This window comes from Emydura macquarii, unplaced genomic scaffold, assembly GCF_026122565.2.
Source record: "Emydura macquarii macquarii isolate MOO-44397 ecotype Brisbane River unplaced genomic scaffold, CSIRO-AGI_Emac_v2 contig_2948, whole genome shotgun sequence".
NCBI lineage: Eukaryota > Metazoa > Chordata > Testudines > Chelidae > Emydura > Emydura macquarii.
In genome coordinates this window covers 4617879-4634906 of record NW_027133085.1, presented here as the reverse complement: position 1 = coordinate 4634906, position 17028 = coordinate 4617879, and the positions used below count along the sequence as shown (strand labels likewise).

The window sequence follows — 17028 nt, the reverse complement described above, 5'->3', positions numbered from 1 at the left end:
GTCAGCTTTTGGTGACAAAACAGGGGTGGTGTACACATAACCATGCTCCCCGCATTGACAAAGCTCCCCTGCTTTGGTGACAAAATAAAACCCCCTTGACGTGAGGCGTTGAGCTTTTTGCGGCAAAGTTACAGTGACAAATCGTCAGTGTAGACACTGTGTGCTGTAACTGGGCTCCAGGAGCTATCCCACAATGCCCACCTTGACTGCTCTGTTCACTGTTTTGAACTGCGCTGCATTCCAGCTACACGGGCATGTGCCCCTCCCCTTTCAAAGCCCCAGCAAGTTTTGAAATTGCTCAGCGTGGAGAGCTCACACAGCTAAGCATACTGTACTCCTGCCTGGACTACAGAGGAGGGAGCGCATCTCCTGGGTCTGTGGAGAGAAGAGGCTGTGGGAGAAGTTGGAGGGAAGCAATCCTGTTCTCAGGCAGGCAGCATGGGCTGCTGCTGGAGGGGGAGGGAGGAAAGACTCCTGATGTTCTGTCCTGTGTGGTGTACCTGTCTCTGCTGAGTTGGGTGGGGGAATAGAGAAGACAGCGGCTGTCTGTGCACCAGCTTCTGCCTCAGGATTGGTTGCTTCCGGCTGCTGTCTTAACTTAAAGAGATAGCGTGCGGACACACTTACTGTCCCCCAAACACACTGTCTCTGTCTCTCTCACAAAAACACACTCTCACTCCCCGTCACACACTCTGCCCCACTCACACACATCTGTGGGCTTCTTGTGTTTGTGTTCAGAAATGTCAGTTTGGCTGACAGGGAAGTTGAAAAGCAGCTGTCAATCTAGTAGGAAAGATGGGATTCAGAAACCTTCATCATGTGATTCTGTGCCTGCCCTACGAAGCATTGCAAACCCTTCCCAAAGCACCCTGGGTGCAGTTGCACAGTGGGATAGCTACCCACAGTGTATTGCTCCCTGTATCGATGTAAGAGCTGACAGTGTGAATACACTCCACTGATGCAAGGAGCAGAGTGATGACATGCAACGGCGGTTTAATTATAGCAGTGGCTGTACACCGGCATGACTTGTGTCGACAAAACTCTGTAGTGTAGACAAGGCCTTAGCCAGCTGGGCATCACACAGAGCAATGTGAAGGATGACCAGAAAACAACTAGGCAAGCCAGTGCAATATTTATAGAGCGGACTGAAATTATTTTAATCTTGAAATTTATTTTTGTCAAAAGGGGAAATCATTTTTGATAAAATTTCCATGAAATTTCTTTCTTGTGTTTTGACCCACTCTAGTCGTATCTATGGCAATCACAATCCCCAACCCCCAAGGTATTGCTTTTACAATCTTACTCTGCCATGGAGTTTCTCATTCAGTTTGGGTTCTCTGTGCTCACTTCTCTTCACTTTTAGCCACTGTACCAAAGGCTTGATTGTCAAACCCTAGATAACAAGACATTAATAAACATTTTAAAATCATCTTAGAAGAATATAAATATACGCTCTATCTGTTCTGAAATTCTGGCATGTTAAGAATGCCATAATCTATCTGAGCCAGCTTCTCAGCTTGTGTTAGTCACTATAGCTCCACTCAGGTAAATGTTGATTTATTTATCCAGAAATTGTGATTTCATGTAGAATTACAGGGTTTTTTCCATTTCTTTTTTATACATTTTCAAAACATGCTTCAGAGTGTGTATGGTAAAGCAGTTTAATATTTGTAATTACCAGTAAAAAGACTGCTCTGCTTGGTTATTCAACTAATGCGAAGGATACCTGTTCAAATATTAACCTGAACTCTATTATTATTATTATTATTCAGTTGAGGCTGAACATTTTTTAGCACACAGCAAATTGTATCTTGTCCCATGTGGTGCCATGTGAAAACATAAAATGGGATCTTTGTTACTAAAATTACAAAGCCAATTATGTTTTGGCTCAATACCTCACCTGCAGTTGAGAACTGCTTTAAAGGTAGGGACACGTCCATATATTTTGGACCACCTTCTCTTTTTAAGAAACAGAATCAAATAATTGAATTACCTGGAATATAACGGTAAAGAACACAACAATGATAGTTGTGCTGACAAATAGGTTTTTCTCTTTCACTTTTTTCTCATCCAGAAGTGCAACTAGAGCAAAGGCAACAGCTCCCCGTAGTCCACCATATGACATTACCACTTGGTCTATTATTTCCAGCTGGACCATTCTGTAGTGATTTAGAATCCAGGTCTGTATCACTACACCTATAAAAACAAAGGTCACAGGCTCATGGAAGTATAATGGAAATGGTTAACCATCTTCCTTTAAAAACAAACTCTCTGTTACATATATTACTCTCTTCCTTTCATTAGTTCTAAGGCCCTGCATCCTTGTGACCGTCCCCCTCACTTCCAACCAAAGGAAATAGATGCAGCTCTCTCCAGCAATCAGCATTCCTGCCCTGAGTGTTGGCCAGAAGAGTTAATTCAGGAGTGATATCCCCTGCAGTGTGGGAACACTCGGCAAAATTCTGGCTCCATTGGGTACGTCTACACAGCAAACAAAAATCCACAGCTGGCCTGTGCAAGCTGACTCAGACTCATGGGGCTCAGGCTACAGGGTTGTTTCATTGCTGTGTAGACTTCTGGGCTTTCACTGGAGCCTGAACTCTGGGACCGTCCCACCCCTCCCATACCCATTGAAACTCCCTCTAACTTCAGTGGGCCAGGATTTCATCCTATATCTCTGCAACTCTCCACTGTCCCAGTCTGTAAGGATCCCAGTTCACCCCCCTTGTAACACAATGCACTGCCATTATATCATCAGGCTGGCCTTCTTGGTGGTGTTACTTGAAATGTAACAGAGGAAGAAGAGTAGAGCAGAATTTCCAGTGCAGTAAGAAATGATTTATGATGTTTTACCTTCTTAATTTCAAGAAGACAGTGTTTTATAACGGTGTTGATTTGGGGAGGCAATGGGATACAGTTAACATTTCATACTGCAGACTTTTTGATTGAATACCATTGTGTCTTGGGGGCTAAATTGTGGCATTATACTAGCACTCTGCATTGGGTCCTTGCAGAAATAGATGTATCTCTCAGCAAGAGCCCTGGGAGACTTGAAGCTTAAGAAAATACAATGCCTCATGGAGGTGGAAGTGGACTGCTGCAGAGGAAGCAATAGCGGCATCATCCCGTAAAAGGGGGCAGTGTGTCCTGCCTTCTGTGGGAGGCCAGCAGAGGAAGCATCCCTCCCTTTTTGAGCAGGAGTAGTCCCGACCCTGCGCTCAGGAAGTGCAGAGTGTGCAGTTGTGATCCACACCTGCTGGCAGGAGGGATCTTTGTAAAGAAATTCAGGACAGGTCATCACCACTGCAGTTCCTCAAGGAGAACATGAGCTGTAATTATGTAAAGTCTTACATCACCATATCACCAGTGTTTTTACTCACCTGTCTAGCTTAATTACCTCATTGACTCTTATTATCATTGTTGATCTTTTTAGATTTTATTTTGGCTATTGATGATGATGACTTAGAACTGAGAACACCTGTATATATTCCACCAGTACAGCAACAGCATTACTTACCCCAAATTACCTCAAAAACGCTAACAGTCAAGGATGTAATAGTTTATTGAAGTGGCACACAACCCTGGTGGTTGCTGGGAGAAGTCGTTAATTGGACCATATCAGTTTGCTAAGCACAATAGTATCTGGAAGGACATAGGGTTAGATCCTTCACTCATGGGCAGCAGGCTCCAACCAAAATGGCATGAGCAGCCATCTAGCTATAGGGTTTTATTTGTATTTTCATTGAATCCAGGTATTTGAAGCCTTCATGAGCCAAGTTTTGTTTAATTCTTTCCTGGGCATCACTGTATGTGAATGTGCACATGTACATTCCACTCAAGGAGTACTTTATACATATTACAATATATAATATATACATATTACATTGTTGTCTTTATTGCTTCTTAACAAAGCAATGATTAACTAGCATGGATTTGAACATAAGATATACCCTCGCAAATTATTCATAATTTGGAATTTTATGTATTTGAAAGTGAATAATCCTGGTTACTTTGCAGTACATTGAATGGCTGCAGTAGCATGGCTTCTCATTCTTTGTTTCTAACCATTCATTGGAAATCACTTGTACCTTATATCAGTGAATATAAACTATAATTGTGTATGGCCTTACATCACCATTTCTCAATCTTGAAGCCAAGCATAAAATTAGTTTACTGTAATCTCTGAATTATAGAATTGGAAGAGGGAGGAGTAAAGAGATGGTTGACAAAAAGTGTAAGTCTTTTGTTTAAGTAGAAGTTCTAGCATAAAGTCCATTCCATTTAGAGATTTGCTAGTGCCAGCAAAATCCAGGAAATTAGTCCTTAGCGACACAAGTGTGCTTCCTCACACATCTTATTAAAACTGTCTATAATTTCAGCAAATGATGATGCTTACTAAAGAATCTATTCTTCTACCAACCATTAGTAATAATAACTTCAATAACTCAATGAGAAATATGTGCGTATCAAAAAGTTACACCCTAATTGCCATGATTCCATAGAATATGAAAGTATGTTTTGCATCAACAATGCAAAATTGAATGATAGTTTTTCTTACCGATGACTCTGTATACTGAGATGAAGACCAAAGTCAGTAGTATAAAAGCCGTGTTCCAAGTCCAGATGGCTGGATTTACAGCCGAAATTCCCAGGAACATGAATATAATAGTCTCAGATCCGCTTGCCAACATTTTCATTGTGTACCTCACGGTGGTAGAAGACTGCTCACAAATATTAGCCTTGACATATTTTTGACAGCAGACACCACAGAAAGTTATTCTGAAAAGAAGCCCATCATTTCTTTGAATATAATATTTGTTGTAATGTAAACTGCCAGATAGAGACATAAACCTTCCAATCAGTAATTTATAAGAATTTTTTAAATAAATAAATGCATCTAAATGAATACTGTAGAGTTTAAACTATGAAGAAAATATACCACAAACAACCATCCCCTAAAAGTCTGAAGATAATGTTTAATTAGATAATAAAACATTCCAGCTTCTTCTGCCTTTCAATTTTCCATACTATTTCACAGTCAATACTTTAAAGTTTACATTAGGTATAAACCTAAGTTGACATTTGCAGTAGGTTTTTCAGATCTTGAAAATATGGTCTATGGCGTTGCACTTGTTAAGAGCATGTGAAACAGTAGAGGCTAATAACAACTGAAAGTGGATAGGCAAAACTGAGATGGAAGGTCTGCTCAGAACCAATATACAGGTATGGGGAAAGATCATACTGGGACTCAATATAGGGTAGGCAAAGTTTACTCTGCCTATCCTGACACCTTGTGCTGGCTAGCTGATTGCCAGGGGAATTGTCTATGTGGAGAAAGTTTAAAAGAATATGGCAGTTTAAAATTCTTAAATGGAGAGTGCAGCATGTCAGAGCAACACTCTTTGTCTCATGCTTTAGAAAATGTTTGTTTTAAACACAAATTATGTGACATAATGACATTTGAATTTCTGTGCAGTTCCGATCAAAGCACTAGAATTCATATATGGGACCAATAAATAAGCATATTCTACAATAAGGGCCCTCGCGCTGCAAAGCAGACACTGGAAACCTCACTTCTTTTCAAGGCTGATTGGCAGTGGTATTTTAGATATGTAACCCAAAGAACAGGCCTTTGTTTTTTTATGTCTGGTATTCTCTTAGTTTTCAATCTAACATTTCATTGATTTTAAAAACCACGCTCCATCTCCAGCACAGCCAGGGAGAACAATAAAATAAAAGACTTACGCAAGGATGGCAGAAAGAGAAAGCATCTCTGCTGTGAGGTAGGACAGGTATGAGATCACAAACACGAATCCAGGTTCAATGATTCTGACATGCTTGGTGAAGCGAGTGACCAGCGAGAGCAGGAATGCAAAGACAATGCCAATAAATGTTCCACCCAGGCTCACCACAAAGAAAGACACTGAAACAAGGACAAATGCAAATTACACTGATTTTAAAAAAAATCACTACCATGTAACTGGCTTCCTCATTCCTGGTTTTCCTATCAAATGGCTAACGATCTTAGGGGATGGTGCTAGAACCCCATCTTTCTAAGATGTAATTCAGCTACCTGAAAAGAACTCCTAATCACGTATTTACCACTTTTGAGTGCTTTCTATCTGTAGAGCATTCTCAACATTTTCAGGGAAACACAGGGTTATTTATTGTTAGATGTTAGCAAACTGAGATTGCTCAAAATCCAAGAGTTTGCCCTAAACAAGTTTCCCCATTACTCCATAAAGACAAATTTTCCCCAAGCCACATACAAAATTATATGCAGGGGTCACCATTAACATAGTGGTACATAAAATGATGCAATGTTTCCCAATGCTTAGCATGGGAAAGAACTAAAGCATCTTAGACAACATTGCTTGGTAATCATTGTCAAATCCTGACTACTTAAGACAGATGGGGAAAATATATATATATAATTTAACCCTTTCACTACAATGCTGGGGCTACAAAAGCACTCCTACCACTGGAAAGGAGCAGGTTAGCGCTATTGTGTTAGAAGGGCTCCAAAAGGCAGAACCATAAACAAAATATGCATAATCATCAAGTCAAGGAGTCTTAACCATCTAACCCAACTATTGCTTAGATTTCAGAGGCCAAGCCCAACACTCATAGCTTCTACACAGGAGGAAAATTCTTCTGTTAGAGTTCTTAAATATTGAGGAGGTACAAGTGTGAGTTCATTCTTCTAGAGTGTGCCACAGAATCTCAGCATTAGAGATGGAAAGAAAAAGGTCTGAAAAGTCCATAAAGTGACAGCATTACAATGATTTATTATGACACTCCTGCAGACTTTTATCAATGATATAACACATAATTACATTCTACGTACCAATGCCTTTTACACAGTCCACCCCAGTCACGTTATCCGCTCCCATTGCCACAAAAGAATCAAACACATTGTACAGCACCTAAAAGGAAAAGTAGCTTCTCTCAGCATTTGTTCCTGAATCAAGCCAATGAAAATCATCACATGTATGGGTCTGGGATTAGGAATCCTGAAATTCTGTTAAGACTGAGGTATATTTATTTTGAAACTGCAAACTGTTTGGAGAATATGTAATCAACTAGCAAGAGGCCAAAATATGATAAAAATGAAATCTGTAGAATATATCAATCTGCTAGACTGGCTGTTTTGTCTGCCTGTGCATCCAAGAGTCTCTCATAGAGCCTATCGTTGTAGCATCTAAGTGCTTGTTGGAAATTCGTTGCAGAAGGCATGGATAGTAAAGAAAGATGAAGAAAAGTGAGAATCATGATAAATTCTGCAGTTTAATGGGTTATAATTATCATTTTAGCAAAGAGGGTGATTCAGACTTGGGATTTTAGTGGGTTAAAAATAAATATTTTAGGGTTTGTGCATTCAAAAGGGAACAGATAGGCAAAATATAGCACCAAGAAATTAAAAGCAAAATCGTTTGATCATCAAATCAGCTCTTTGATATATTATTTATTTAATTAAAATGTAGGCTGGAGCAAAGAAGATAATTTTACTTTGGTAAGCACCAAATGGGTCTCCCAGCAAAAATTTAACACTATGCTCTGTAAATTGAGGATAGTATTTGGGAAATTATAATAACACTTTCATTACTACAGAACAGGGCTAGTGATGAGATGTTACAGAAATAACTTGAATTAGCTAGATTGTATTATAAGTCTCTTATTACTCTACAGTGTAGGTCCTTGGAGTCCTTGGAGATATATTGTCAACCTCCCGTGTACTAAAAAATGATGAGATTTTTAAAATAATGCATTTTAGGTTCCTTTTATTTGCTTTTTGGTTTCTGAGCCTTTAGGATACACTGGGGTCACATTTTAAAGCTTTCCATTGAAACCATCAGGTCTAGAACATTTTTAAAAAATGAAAGTTGAGATTCTCATGTTGGGAAAGATTCTCAGGATTCCCAGAGCTGGGGCTTTATGAAAAACACCCCACATTGCAAGACTTGCAATAAATTCAGAAGAGTTGGTAACACTGCAACTTTTGTCATCTGTGATAAATTAATGTCACTGAGAAGCAACATTTTCAGTAATGACAGTGGAAGCAATTTGATAAACAGTGATGAAAGTTGGAAAGGCCAAGATGACATAAACAAAGAAATGGGAAGGTATCTGAAAGGTGTACTTAGATTAAAAGCATGTGCAAAATTGGACAAAATGAATACAAATAGTTCACAGAACTTTCAGAGGATATCCCAAAACCTCTGGAAATAATTTTACTATATTACTGACCTATGTATCCTATATATTACTGACCTATGTACCCTCTTCACATTCAGATAATTAATACTTGCAACAAAATGTCTACAAACAAGGGAGACAAGCTATTGCTAGTAGAACTTGCATGTGGTAGCTGATTCATGAGCAGATAGCCACAGACGATACACTATTTTATTCCATAGTCAATGTACTAGTTCAGAATAAACCTTCCAGAATTGGAGTGACTCTTGGATATGAAATCCTCTTACCACAGTTACAGCATCATTCAGCAGAGATTCTCCAAAAACGATGATAAACAGAACTTCATTGACATGAACTTCTTCAAACACAGCCAGGACAGCCACAGGGTCCACCGCAGCTATCAGACTGCCAAACAGAAGAAAGTCCAGCAACCCAATGTTTAGTTGGCCTATGAAAACAAAGCAAAAAATGTACAGATGTAAAACCATCAGCAAGATGAATCTCCTTATGGCCCTGCAGCAGCCTGCTCCAAATTAATAGCATACTCTTTACACTACAGGCCAAATTCTGCTCTCGCTTACATAGAATCAGCTCAAAGGAGGTGCACCTATTTAATTAGGTGCAGAATTTATTCTAAAAACACGTTTCTGGACTCCTTATTCAGACAAATCTCCCACTGAAACAAAAGCCCCTGGTTGGGCACCCACAAGAAAATTGATTATGGTATCAGACTAACTCAACATTTATTTCAGTGTTTTTGTTCTCATCTAGGAAATGAAGCAGATAGCCTCTGAGTGTAAGGAATAGTAATGCAAGCATCTCAAGCTGGAAGAACAACAGAATATAGGAGGCACCTAGAAATTACAAATAAATGTATTTTAAAATAAAATATTTAAAATAATTTCCTCCTTCACTTTCTTGCCAAGCTGTGAGGTCAGAGTTTTATCGATGACATCACTAACACCTCATAGGTGCAGTGAGTCAAGTCCCCGCTCTGTTGTGTTTGATGACTCACAGTGTTTAAAAAGCCAACTTGCCTGCTTGCCTAGAGAGACCAGAAATTTGCCGAGGCAAGTGGACTGACAAGCAATTGGTTTCTTCTCTGCAGAGCAGAAAGGACAGAAGGAGCAAAGCAGCCCTGGTCCTTCAATAGGAGATAAGGGGGTGGGCAGAAAGCAGAGGAGCCCCTTCTTTTTCAGGAGGGGAGGAAGAGGCAGTGTGTGGAGTGGCAGAGTCAACTGCTCTTTGCAAATGGTGGGAGAGGAGCAGGAAAAAAGTGTGGCACAAGCACTTTTCCTTTAAGAGGAAGGGAGAGGAGCAGAGAAGCTGACATTCCTGCCGAGGGTCTCCTGGCACATCCCAGAACCCTGCAGCTCCAGAGAAGCTGAACGAATGGGTATGGAATCCTATTCACTTATATGGGGCTCAGAAATCATTAATGGGTGGAGGAAGGCAACTGAATTAATAGGAGTCTGGGGGGACCCAGTATTTATTAACTGTATTTATTAACTTCAAAATTCATGAAGGGAGGAGGAAGCAGGACAGAGCCCAGAAGCCATTCATCGGAAGAGACGATGCAGAGGTCCATAACTTATTAATTGGTGTACATGTGCCTCAGAAGTTATTTTCTTTGGGGTGAGGAGGACAGAACTGACGTATTGGTTTGAGAGTGACAGTTTGGCAGTGAACATTGAGGAGCTGTAGCCTTGGGGTGGCATTGTTTGTAGTGTGGCAGTGTGGGCACTTTTCACCTAGACTTACAGGGTCTCTTCTCAGATGAGTCTGAGTGGAGGTAACTCCAGAGTAAGTCCAGAGTATTTAAGGATTGGCAGCTAAGTGAAAGAGGAACGCAGCTTCAAATCTGTTTGTTACAAAATGCATGGGCCCAATATTGGAGGCTGTGTAACATACCAGACACCTCCCACCCCCTATTTGATTGCAGCCAATAAGATGGAGAGGAATAGAGACCATCTCTCTGTCCCTTCACCCACAAGCAGGATAATATAATTTTCTGTAAAACTGACAGGGATTATGGGAACAGAGACATTCTGGGTTTTCAGGAGCACATAGTTACTCTATTTATTTATAAAAACAGAGACAGCCTTCTTCATTCACATTTAAACAGAGTGCGGTGAGCATGGGGGGCACAGAGTCTGTTTGGGTTTTTGGAGTGGTTGGGTAGCATGTGGCACCCGTGGCAAACTATTTTCAGGTCTGGCAAAAAATTCTGAAGCTGGCCCTGCACTTGACTCCAAATAACGATTCCATAATATTTTTACCCTCCTTGCTGTGTTTAAGGAAGAGATAACTCAATGGCAATAACTATGGATATCATGACACTATAAGATAAATTGCCTCACCTAGATCTCTTATCTTTTTCATATGTTACCAATTATGATCGCTGCTACATTCTTTAAGAACTTGCAAAAGCTAGTGAGCAAATACTGATGGGAAGGTTAGGATGCATCTATAACTATTACAAAATAGTGTCAAGAGAGGTGGGATTGCTAAATTTTATTTGGGTTACCAAACCTCTAATCCAATACATTGTCACTATAGAATTATAGAACAATTTTCACTCTGGAAGTCACCTGGAAACTAATCTTTGTCTATAGTGCTAAACCTCATAACTGGAATTCATTAAGTTGGATTTCATTGTCCAAAAAGCTCCCCTGGTAGTAGCAATGGTGGGAGTGCTAGTTTTATGACTGGTGGAAACAATCAGCATGACTTGGGGTTGGTTTTCCTTTTTTCCCTTGTGAGTGTGGAAGAACTGCAGTAGCACTAGTTCAACATTTAAGTTAAGTTTCTTCCAAATGTACTTTTAAAGTAGCATTGCCTTTTCATTATTATTATTTTGATCTTCTGTCCTTTGCTCTATACTTTTCTTCTGCAAATTGTATATGTTCTAACCAAGGACTGAATATTTAACAGGTATTTCCACTCATTTCCATTGAAATCCATGTAATCCAGCTTAGGTAAACTGCTCTCATATTGGAGAATGGATAAATTATTAGTTCTATCTGTCAACGAAGTTGGAAATGATACATAATCTGTTTTCGGTTACTGCTTTTATCACAACTATGTTTTCAATGGATACACATTCAGTGATATTAAACTTTCCTCTTTGTTCACTTGAATAATAAAATTTGAAGTTAAAACAAACGAAAGAAACCCCCAAAATACCCCCCAGGTACCTACACTCCAGAGGCTGACATGAAAGGTAAAATCCCCAAACCGGCTCCAAGAACTGGTAAGAATCCCAGTATCCTTCCTTCCTCAGCAGCCAGAGTGGGAGAGCTGGGTTTCTCAGTAGGTACCATACCCAGACCTCTCTACCTTCTTATGTATCAACATGTATGGCTATTAGGTTTAATCCTCTGGTTAGCTGGTATCATGTAAGTTTTTCAAGCCCTACTTATCTCTGTTTGTGAGTGACATAGTTTGAATCAGGGATAAGCGTCTCTGGCCTTTTCCATAACTGACATTAGAACTGAAAAAGGATCTAACAGATCATAATACATCATGCTGTCAGTTAAACATGGTGCATACAGTGTATTATCTAGTGCTTTGGGCAGTCTCATTTTAAATGTTTTAAGCAGTCAGCCCCATCTGTTTATAGATGACTGTGATGCATATACTGTTGCAGGTAGTAGGAGTGTCAAACCTATTCAATGGAAAGAACTGAGTCCCATTTTTAACTATGATCTAAGAGCTGTGGAACACATTTCTGACTATACAACAGTCCCCTCAGTCCCCAGTGGAATTCCCATCACTGTCAATGAGAGATTTGCACATAGATCAAGGAGAAAAATATGATCTTTACCTTGTAACTAAACTTTTAGTTATTACAGCTAGTTGAAATTTTTGAACACATTTTGGCGGAGGAAGGGAAGGGGTGCCGAAAATGGCCTTTTATTTAAAACTACCTTTTGTCTTAAATGTTTCCTTTTTAACAAAATTTTCCACATTTTTAATTGCATTTGCAGATTATTTATCCATTTTTTTCATTAACCAAGTCATTTTGATAACATTTTCAAAACAAATTTTGAATAAAATGTCAGCACTTTTTCTTTAACTGGTCTGTTACAAGCCCTGCAAAATGAAAACAATTTTGAAATTTCAAAATGTTTAATGATTTGTAAAAAAATTACTAGTTCTAGTTATCAATAGTGTTTTTTATGTAGTCATCATCTTATTGTCCCATTCAGCATCACTCATTGGGAAAGTATTCTGGTAATTAAGATTACAACCATTTCTGCCCTTTGTGTGTCTCTTCTGTTCTTCCCTCTGCATTTCCTTCCCTGCAGCAGCTCCCCATTCCCATCTTGATGTGAATTTCATCCCAACCCCTTCACCATCCCAGCTGCTAGAATGAATGGCAATTAAACAATTAATTATGACATTAAAGTATCATCATTATAGATAATAACACCTCATTGAGGTTAATGGGGGGCAACAAGGTAGTTCACAACTCGAGTCATTTTTTCAGGCCATCTATAAACTAGGGAAGACAACACTGCCTGTGTGATGTTCTGTTCATGTTGGAATCATGAACAATCATGAGGGTTTAGAAATTTTCTGTTCTTGAAAAAGAGAAAAATAAGCTACATTTCTTTAGCATCTGAACATATGACATATAAGACAGATAAATACATTAAGTGGGCCATGGGCCAGATGTCTGACAACACTGCTTGGTATATATCCTCTTTGTAGGCCTGCAGCCACTAAAGGGTAATCCTATCACAAATACTGGCAGGACTGGATCAAGTCACATTTGATCCAGTACAGGTGTAAGGTATCTCACACGTAGCCAGTAAGTTATAGCCACTCTCACAGCTATCTTCTAGTACAAAAATAAACCAATTTTGTTTACATAGGTGCACAGGTCTACTACAAAACAAGGTAAGGCAATCTCCTCCATTTAACTTCACTATAATGCCTTTTGTAAGCAGCGACAATAAACCTTAGCACAAATACCCAGAACAATGCTAGGCAAGTGAGAAATGGTCATCAGGCTTACAAACCTAGCAACATGGCTGTCTAGCTTTACTGTAACCTCAGAAGCCAGTGTAAACCTTTACTGTAACCTCAGAAGCCAGTGTAAACCTGTCAGAATGCTAATCCAAGTTTTGGATAAATACATGGAACCAAATCCTTAAAGGCAACAAATTCCTTCTTTCCAGCTCTCCTTTTCAAGGAACATCTTTTTCTCAGAGGTTGCCAGATCACCATACAGGCGTCCTGTGGAACTGCTTTTGCATTTTTCTTTCTTGTAGTTCAGACAATGGAAGCTTTCTTGTGTTCATTTGCCCTCTGCTTATCTCTGCTTTACAAAGTTAGGCCACGGAGGTGAGCTCTAATCTAAATGCTGTCTTGACATATGCTTAGCACAGCAAAAGTACATTCTTCCAAACAAAGAATCAAAACTATGAACCAGTTCTTAAAGGACTTTCTTGCTGCAGAAAACTATCATTTTTGGCACTCAGATACCATAGTGCCAAGCACCAGTGAATACATTAGATTAAAGAAAATACAGAGAAATTAGATAAAACAGATCCTGACCAACTTTGAAAGCCTTGAAAGAGACACGGATTTCATAATTTGCTTTACCATTTTTAAATCAAATATATCTGGGCCAAATTAAAAAAACCCCCAAAACCTCAAATTTTGCAGGTGCAAAATTGTTGATTCAATCAATTGTGTTTATAAACTAAAAAAAAATTAAACATCTAGCTACTTAATTTGTGGCCCTACTCTGTTAGACCGCTAGGTGGGATTTTCAAAGCAATGCAAGGAATTAAGCCACGTTTTCCATTAAGTTTAATGGAAAATAAGTAGCTAAATCACAAGCACTACTTTAAAAATATGAACCCCACACTCTGTTGTAATTTCACCTGTAATAGTGGTGGGAGCAACCTTAGAGGCTATTTCTGAAGGTCTGACCCTTTACATTTAATCATGCTCCTTCGTGGCAGATTTTTTCTTCTGTTGAATCAGAGTTCATTTTAATAGTTACTTAGTGGAATAAAAATATTGGGCCAGATTGCCTCTGTTTTCTTCCATGTGGGTGCATAAGGAAACCTCTGCACAACAGCCCTTTTGCACCTGAGCAGAAAGCAACCAGAATCATGGTGTTTAAGCTCCATGAGTAGTAGGTACTAGGAAGGCTGAGGCCTGGTCTACACTGACAATGTAGGTCGATGGAATAAGGTTTATGTCGATCACATAAAGTATGTGTCTCCACTGGCATGTCAGTTCCGCTGACCTAAATCGTGGTAAAATTCAACTTAATAAAACCACCTCCACAAATGGCATAGTGCTGAAGTCGAACTGTGTGGGTTGAATTAGCGTCAGCGTAGGCAGAGCGCAATGTAGATTGATGTCATTGTCCTCTGGGAGGTATCCCATAATGCTCCGTTGTGACCGCTCTGGACATTCGCACTCTGCTGCACTGCAGACACATGGACAGGAAACAGCCCCTCCCCTGAAGACCCTGGGAAAGTTTGAATTCCCATTTCCGGTTTGGTCAGCGTGGAGAGAGCTTTGTAGCTAAACTGTTCATGGTGACTGCACACCCCAAATGCGCTCCAGCATGGAGTTGACCTGAGGTCTTGGATCTCATCAGCCTGTGGGGTGAAGAGTCTGTTCTGGCTCAGGTCTGAGCCAGCAAAAGAAATTTGGATATTTACGAGAAGATATCGCGTGGTATGGTGGAGAAGGGCCACAATAGAGATGCGCAGCAGTGCCGCGTTAAAATCAAAGAGCTGAAGTAGGTACATCAGAAAACTAGGGAGGCGAACAGTCATTCTGGCTCATCACCAAAGACTTGCTGCTTTTATGAGGACCTGCATGTGATTCTCGGCAGTGACCCCACCAGTGTACCACTATGCAGCATAGACACCTTCGCAGAATCCCAGTCCAGGATGAATGAAGAATACTCTGTGGACAAGGAGGAGGAGGAGGAGGAGAATGGGAACAGGCAAGCAGGGTATCCATTCTCCCTGAGAGCCAGGACCTGTTTGTTACCCCAGAGCAGCCCAACCAGACAAAGGACAGCATGACTGATGCTGGGGAAGGCACATCTGGTGAGAGTGTATAGCAAATCGCATTTCTGTGGTTATAGCCCCAGTCCACCTTGTTATTTCTTGGAAAAAAGGAGTGTGTGTTTTTGTGGGGATGAGCTTCTTGGGTGTTGATCTGCTTAAACAGAGGATTACCCCCAGAACAGACTATTTATGTGCACAGGGATGCTTTGAGAATCCTCTGTCGATATCTCTATGAAACGTTCATGTAGGTACTCTGCAATCCTTTGCAGAACGTTTCTGGGGAGGGCAGCATTATTTCTTCCGCCACAATAGGACAGTTTTCCCTGCCATTCTGCTATTAAATGAGGAGGCATCATCACACATCGTCACCTAGGGAAGACGGCGCAAGTTTACAGTACCCGAACAATATAGTCACTGCGTGTTATTCCCCTGCCATGGATGGGCCCCAACACAGACAATTCTTAGCCAAGACATTGTTGGCATGGGCGTTAGGCATCCATGAACGGGCGCCCCTATTTTTTCTCCAGCGACACTTCACCCACACCCTCCTCCAATCCCTTTGGACCACCTCTTCCCAAACCGGTCTTTGGGATGGTAAAGGGGAGCCCAATGATCCTGCTCCTTGGTTAAGTGTGGATTGGGGAGTTTAGTGCTATGGAGACTTCCCTATAATGGATGCAAGAGCCCCTTACTTAACATGGCTGGAACGCCACTCCGACCTGTACAGATTGCTATGCGGGTCTGGCTTTGCCTTGTGAATATGAAGAGGAGTTCTTTTTCATTGTAACATTTCTTTTCGTTCATTGGCCCAGCTAACAATGGAAACTTTGTGCTTTGCTTTCCTTACAGTTACACCTCGGCCTTTACCCCTGCTTCTACTCCTGCAGAGCGCCTTTCCCAGATTAGAAGGTGAAAAAAAACAATTTGGGATGACATGTTCAATGAACTAATAAACGCCTCCGTGGCTGCTGACACAGAGCTCAGAGCCTGGAGGATGTCCGTGTCAGAAAAACTGAACATGGACATGGAAAAAAGAAAATCAGCCCAGGAGCAGGAGCGTGCAATGCAACAGGAGATATTGCGTATTATGAAGGATCAGTCAGATATGCTGAGGCATCTGATAGAGCTCCAGGAAGAGCAGCAGCAGCAGGACAGACTCCCTCTGCAGTCCCTGCAAAACACTCAACTAACAAGCTGTTTCCCAGCCCCCATCCCCAAGTGCTCTAGAAGGAGGTTGAGCAAGGTGCAGTACTTACTCCACTCCACACCGATGGAGGGGAGCAGAAAGAGGCGCCGGCCCCTCTAGGAACTGGGAATGTGCGTGCTTTGCTGTTTGCATGGTCATACTTTGCTCTGGATGCCTAAGCAGCCTTATGAGAATGTTAAATAATCATCCTTACCTCCCACTGTAACAGATCACCAATAAAACTTTTCTGCTTTAAAAAACATGACTCTTTATTCATTGAGAGCTCAGAAATTGTTGGCAGGGAAAGAAGGGGAGGGGAATGATGGTGCAAGGGTGGAGGATGGGAAGGGAAGGTACAGCACGAACAGAGACGTACATTACTGCGATTCATTGCAAAAAGGGGTTTTCCATGTTTCCCTGAGGCGCAGCGCTCTGTGGTTTGGTCTCAGCATAGCACTGGTGTTTGGCTGCTCAAAATTTGTGGCCAGCCTATCAGCCTCCATGACCCAACCCTGCGGGAACTTTTCCCCCTTTTTTCACACACATTATGGAGCACACAGCAGGCAGAGATAACAGTGGGGATGTTGCATTCACTGA

General features: G+C 40.8%; 1 protein-coding gene across 2 annotated transcripts in view; it reads right to left on the bottom strand.

The window, feature by feature from the left end:
• The window catches only part of SLC9A3 (solute carrier family 9 member A3), an 80138-nt gene that overhangs the window by 27155 nt on the left and 35955 nt on the right, over positions 1-17028 (bottom strand). For both annotated transcript variants that reach the window (XM_067569837.1, XM_067569836.1), the window contains exons 3-8: positions 8484-8644; positions 6848-6926; positions 5746-5923; positions 4559-4779; positions 1994-2196; positions 1304-1393 (exon numbers count right to left, since the gene is read on the bottom strand). In XM_067569837.1, the coding sequence (XP_067425938.1) occupies positions 1304-1393; positions 1994-2196; positions 4559-4779; positions 5746-5923; positions 6848-6926; positions 8484-8644 (932 nt within the window). The remainder of the gene's footprint in view (positions 1-1303; positions 1394-1993; positions 2197-4558; positions 4780-5745; positions 5924-6847; positions 6927-8483; positions 8645-17028) is intronic.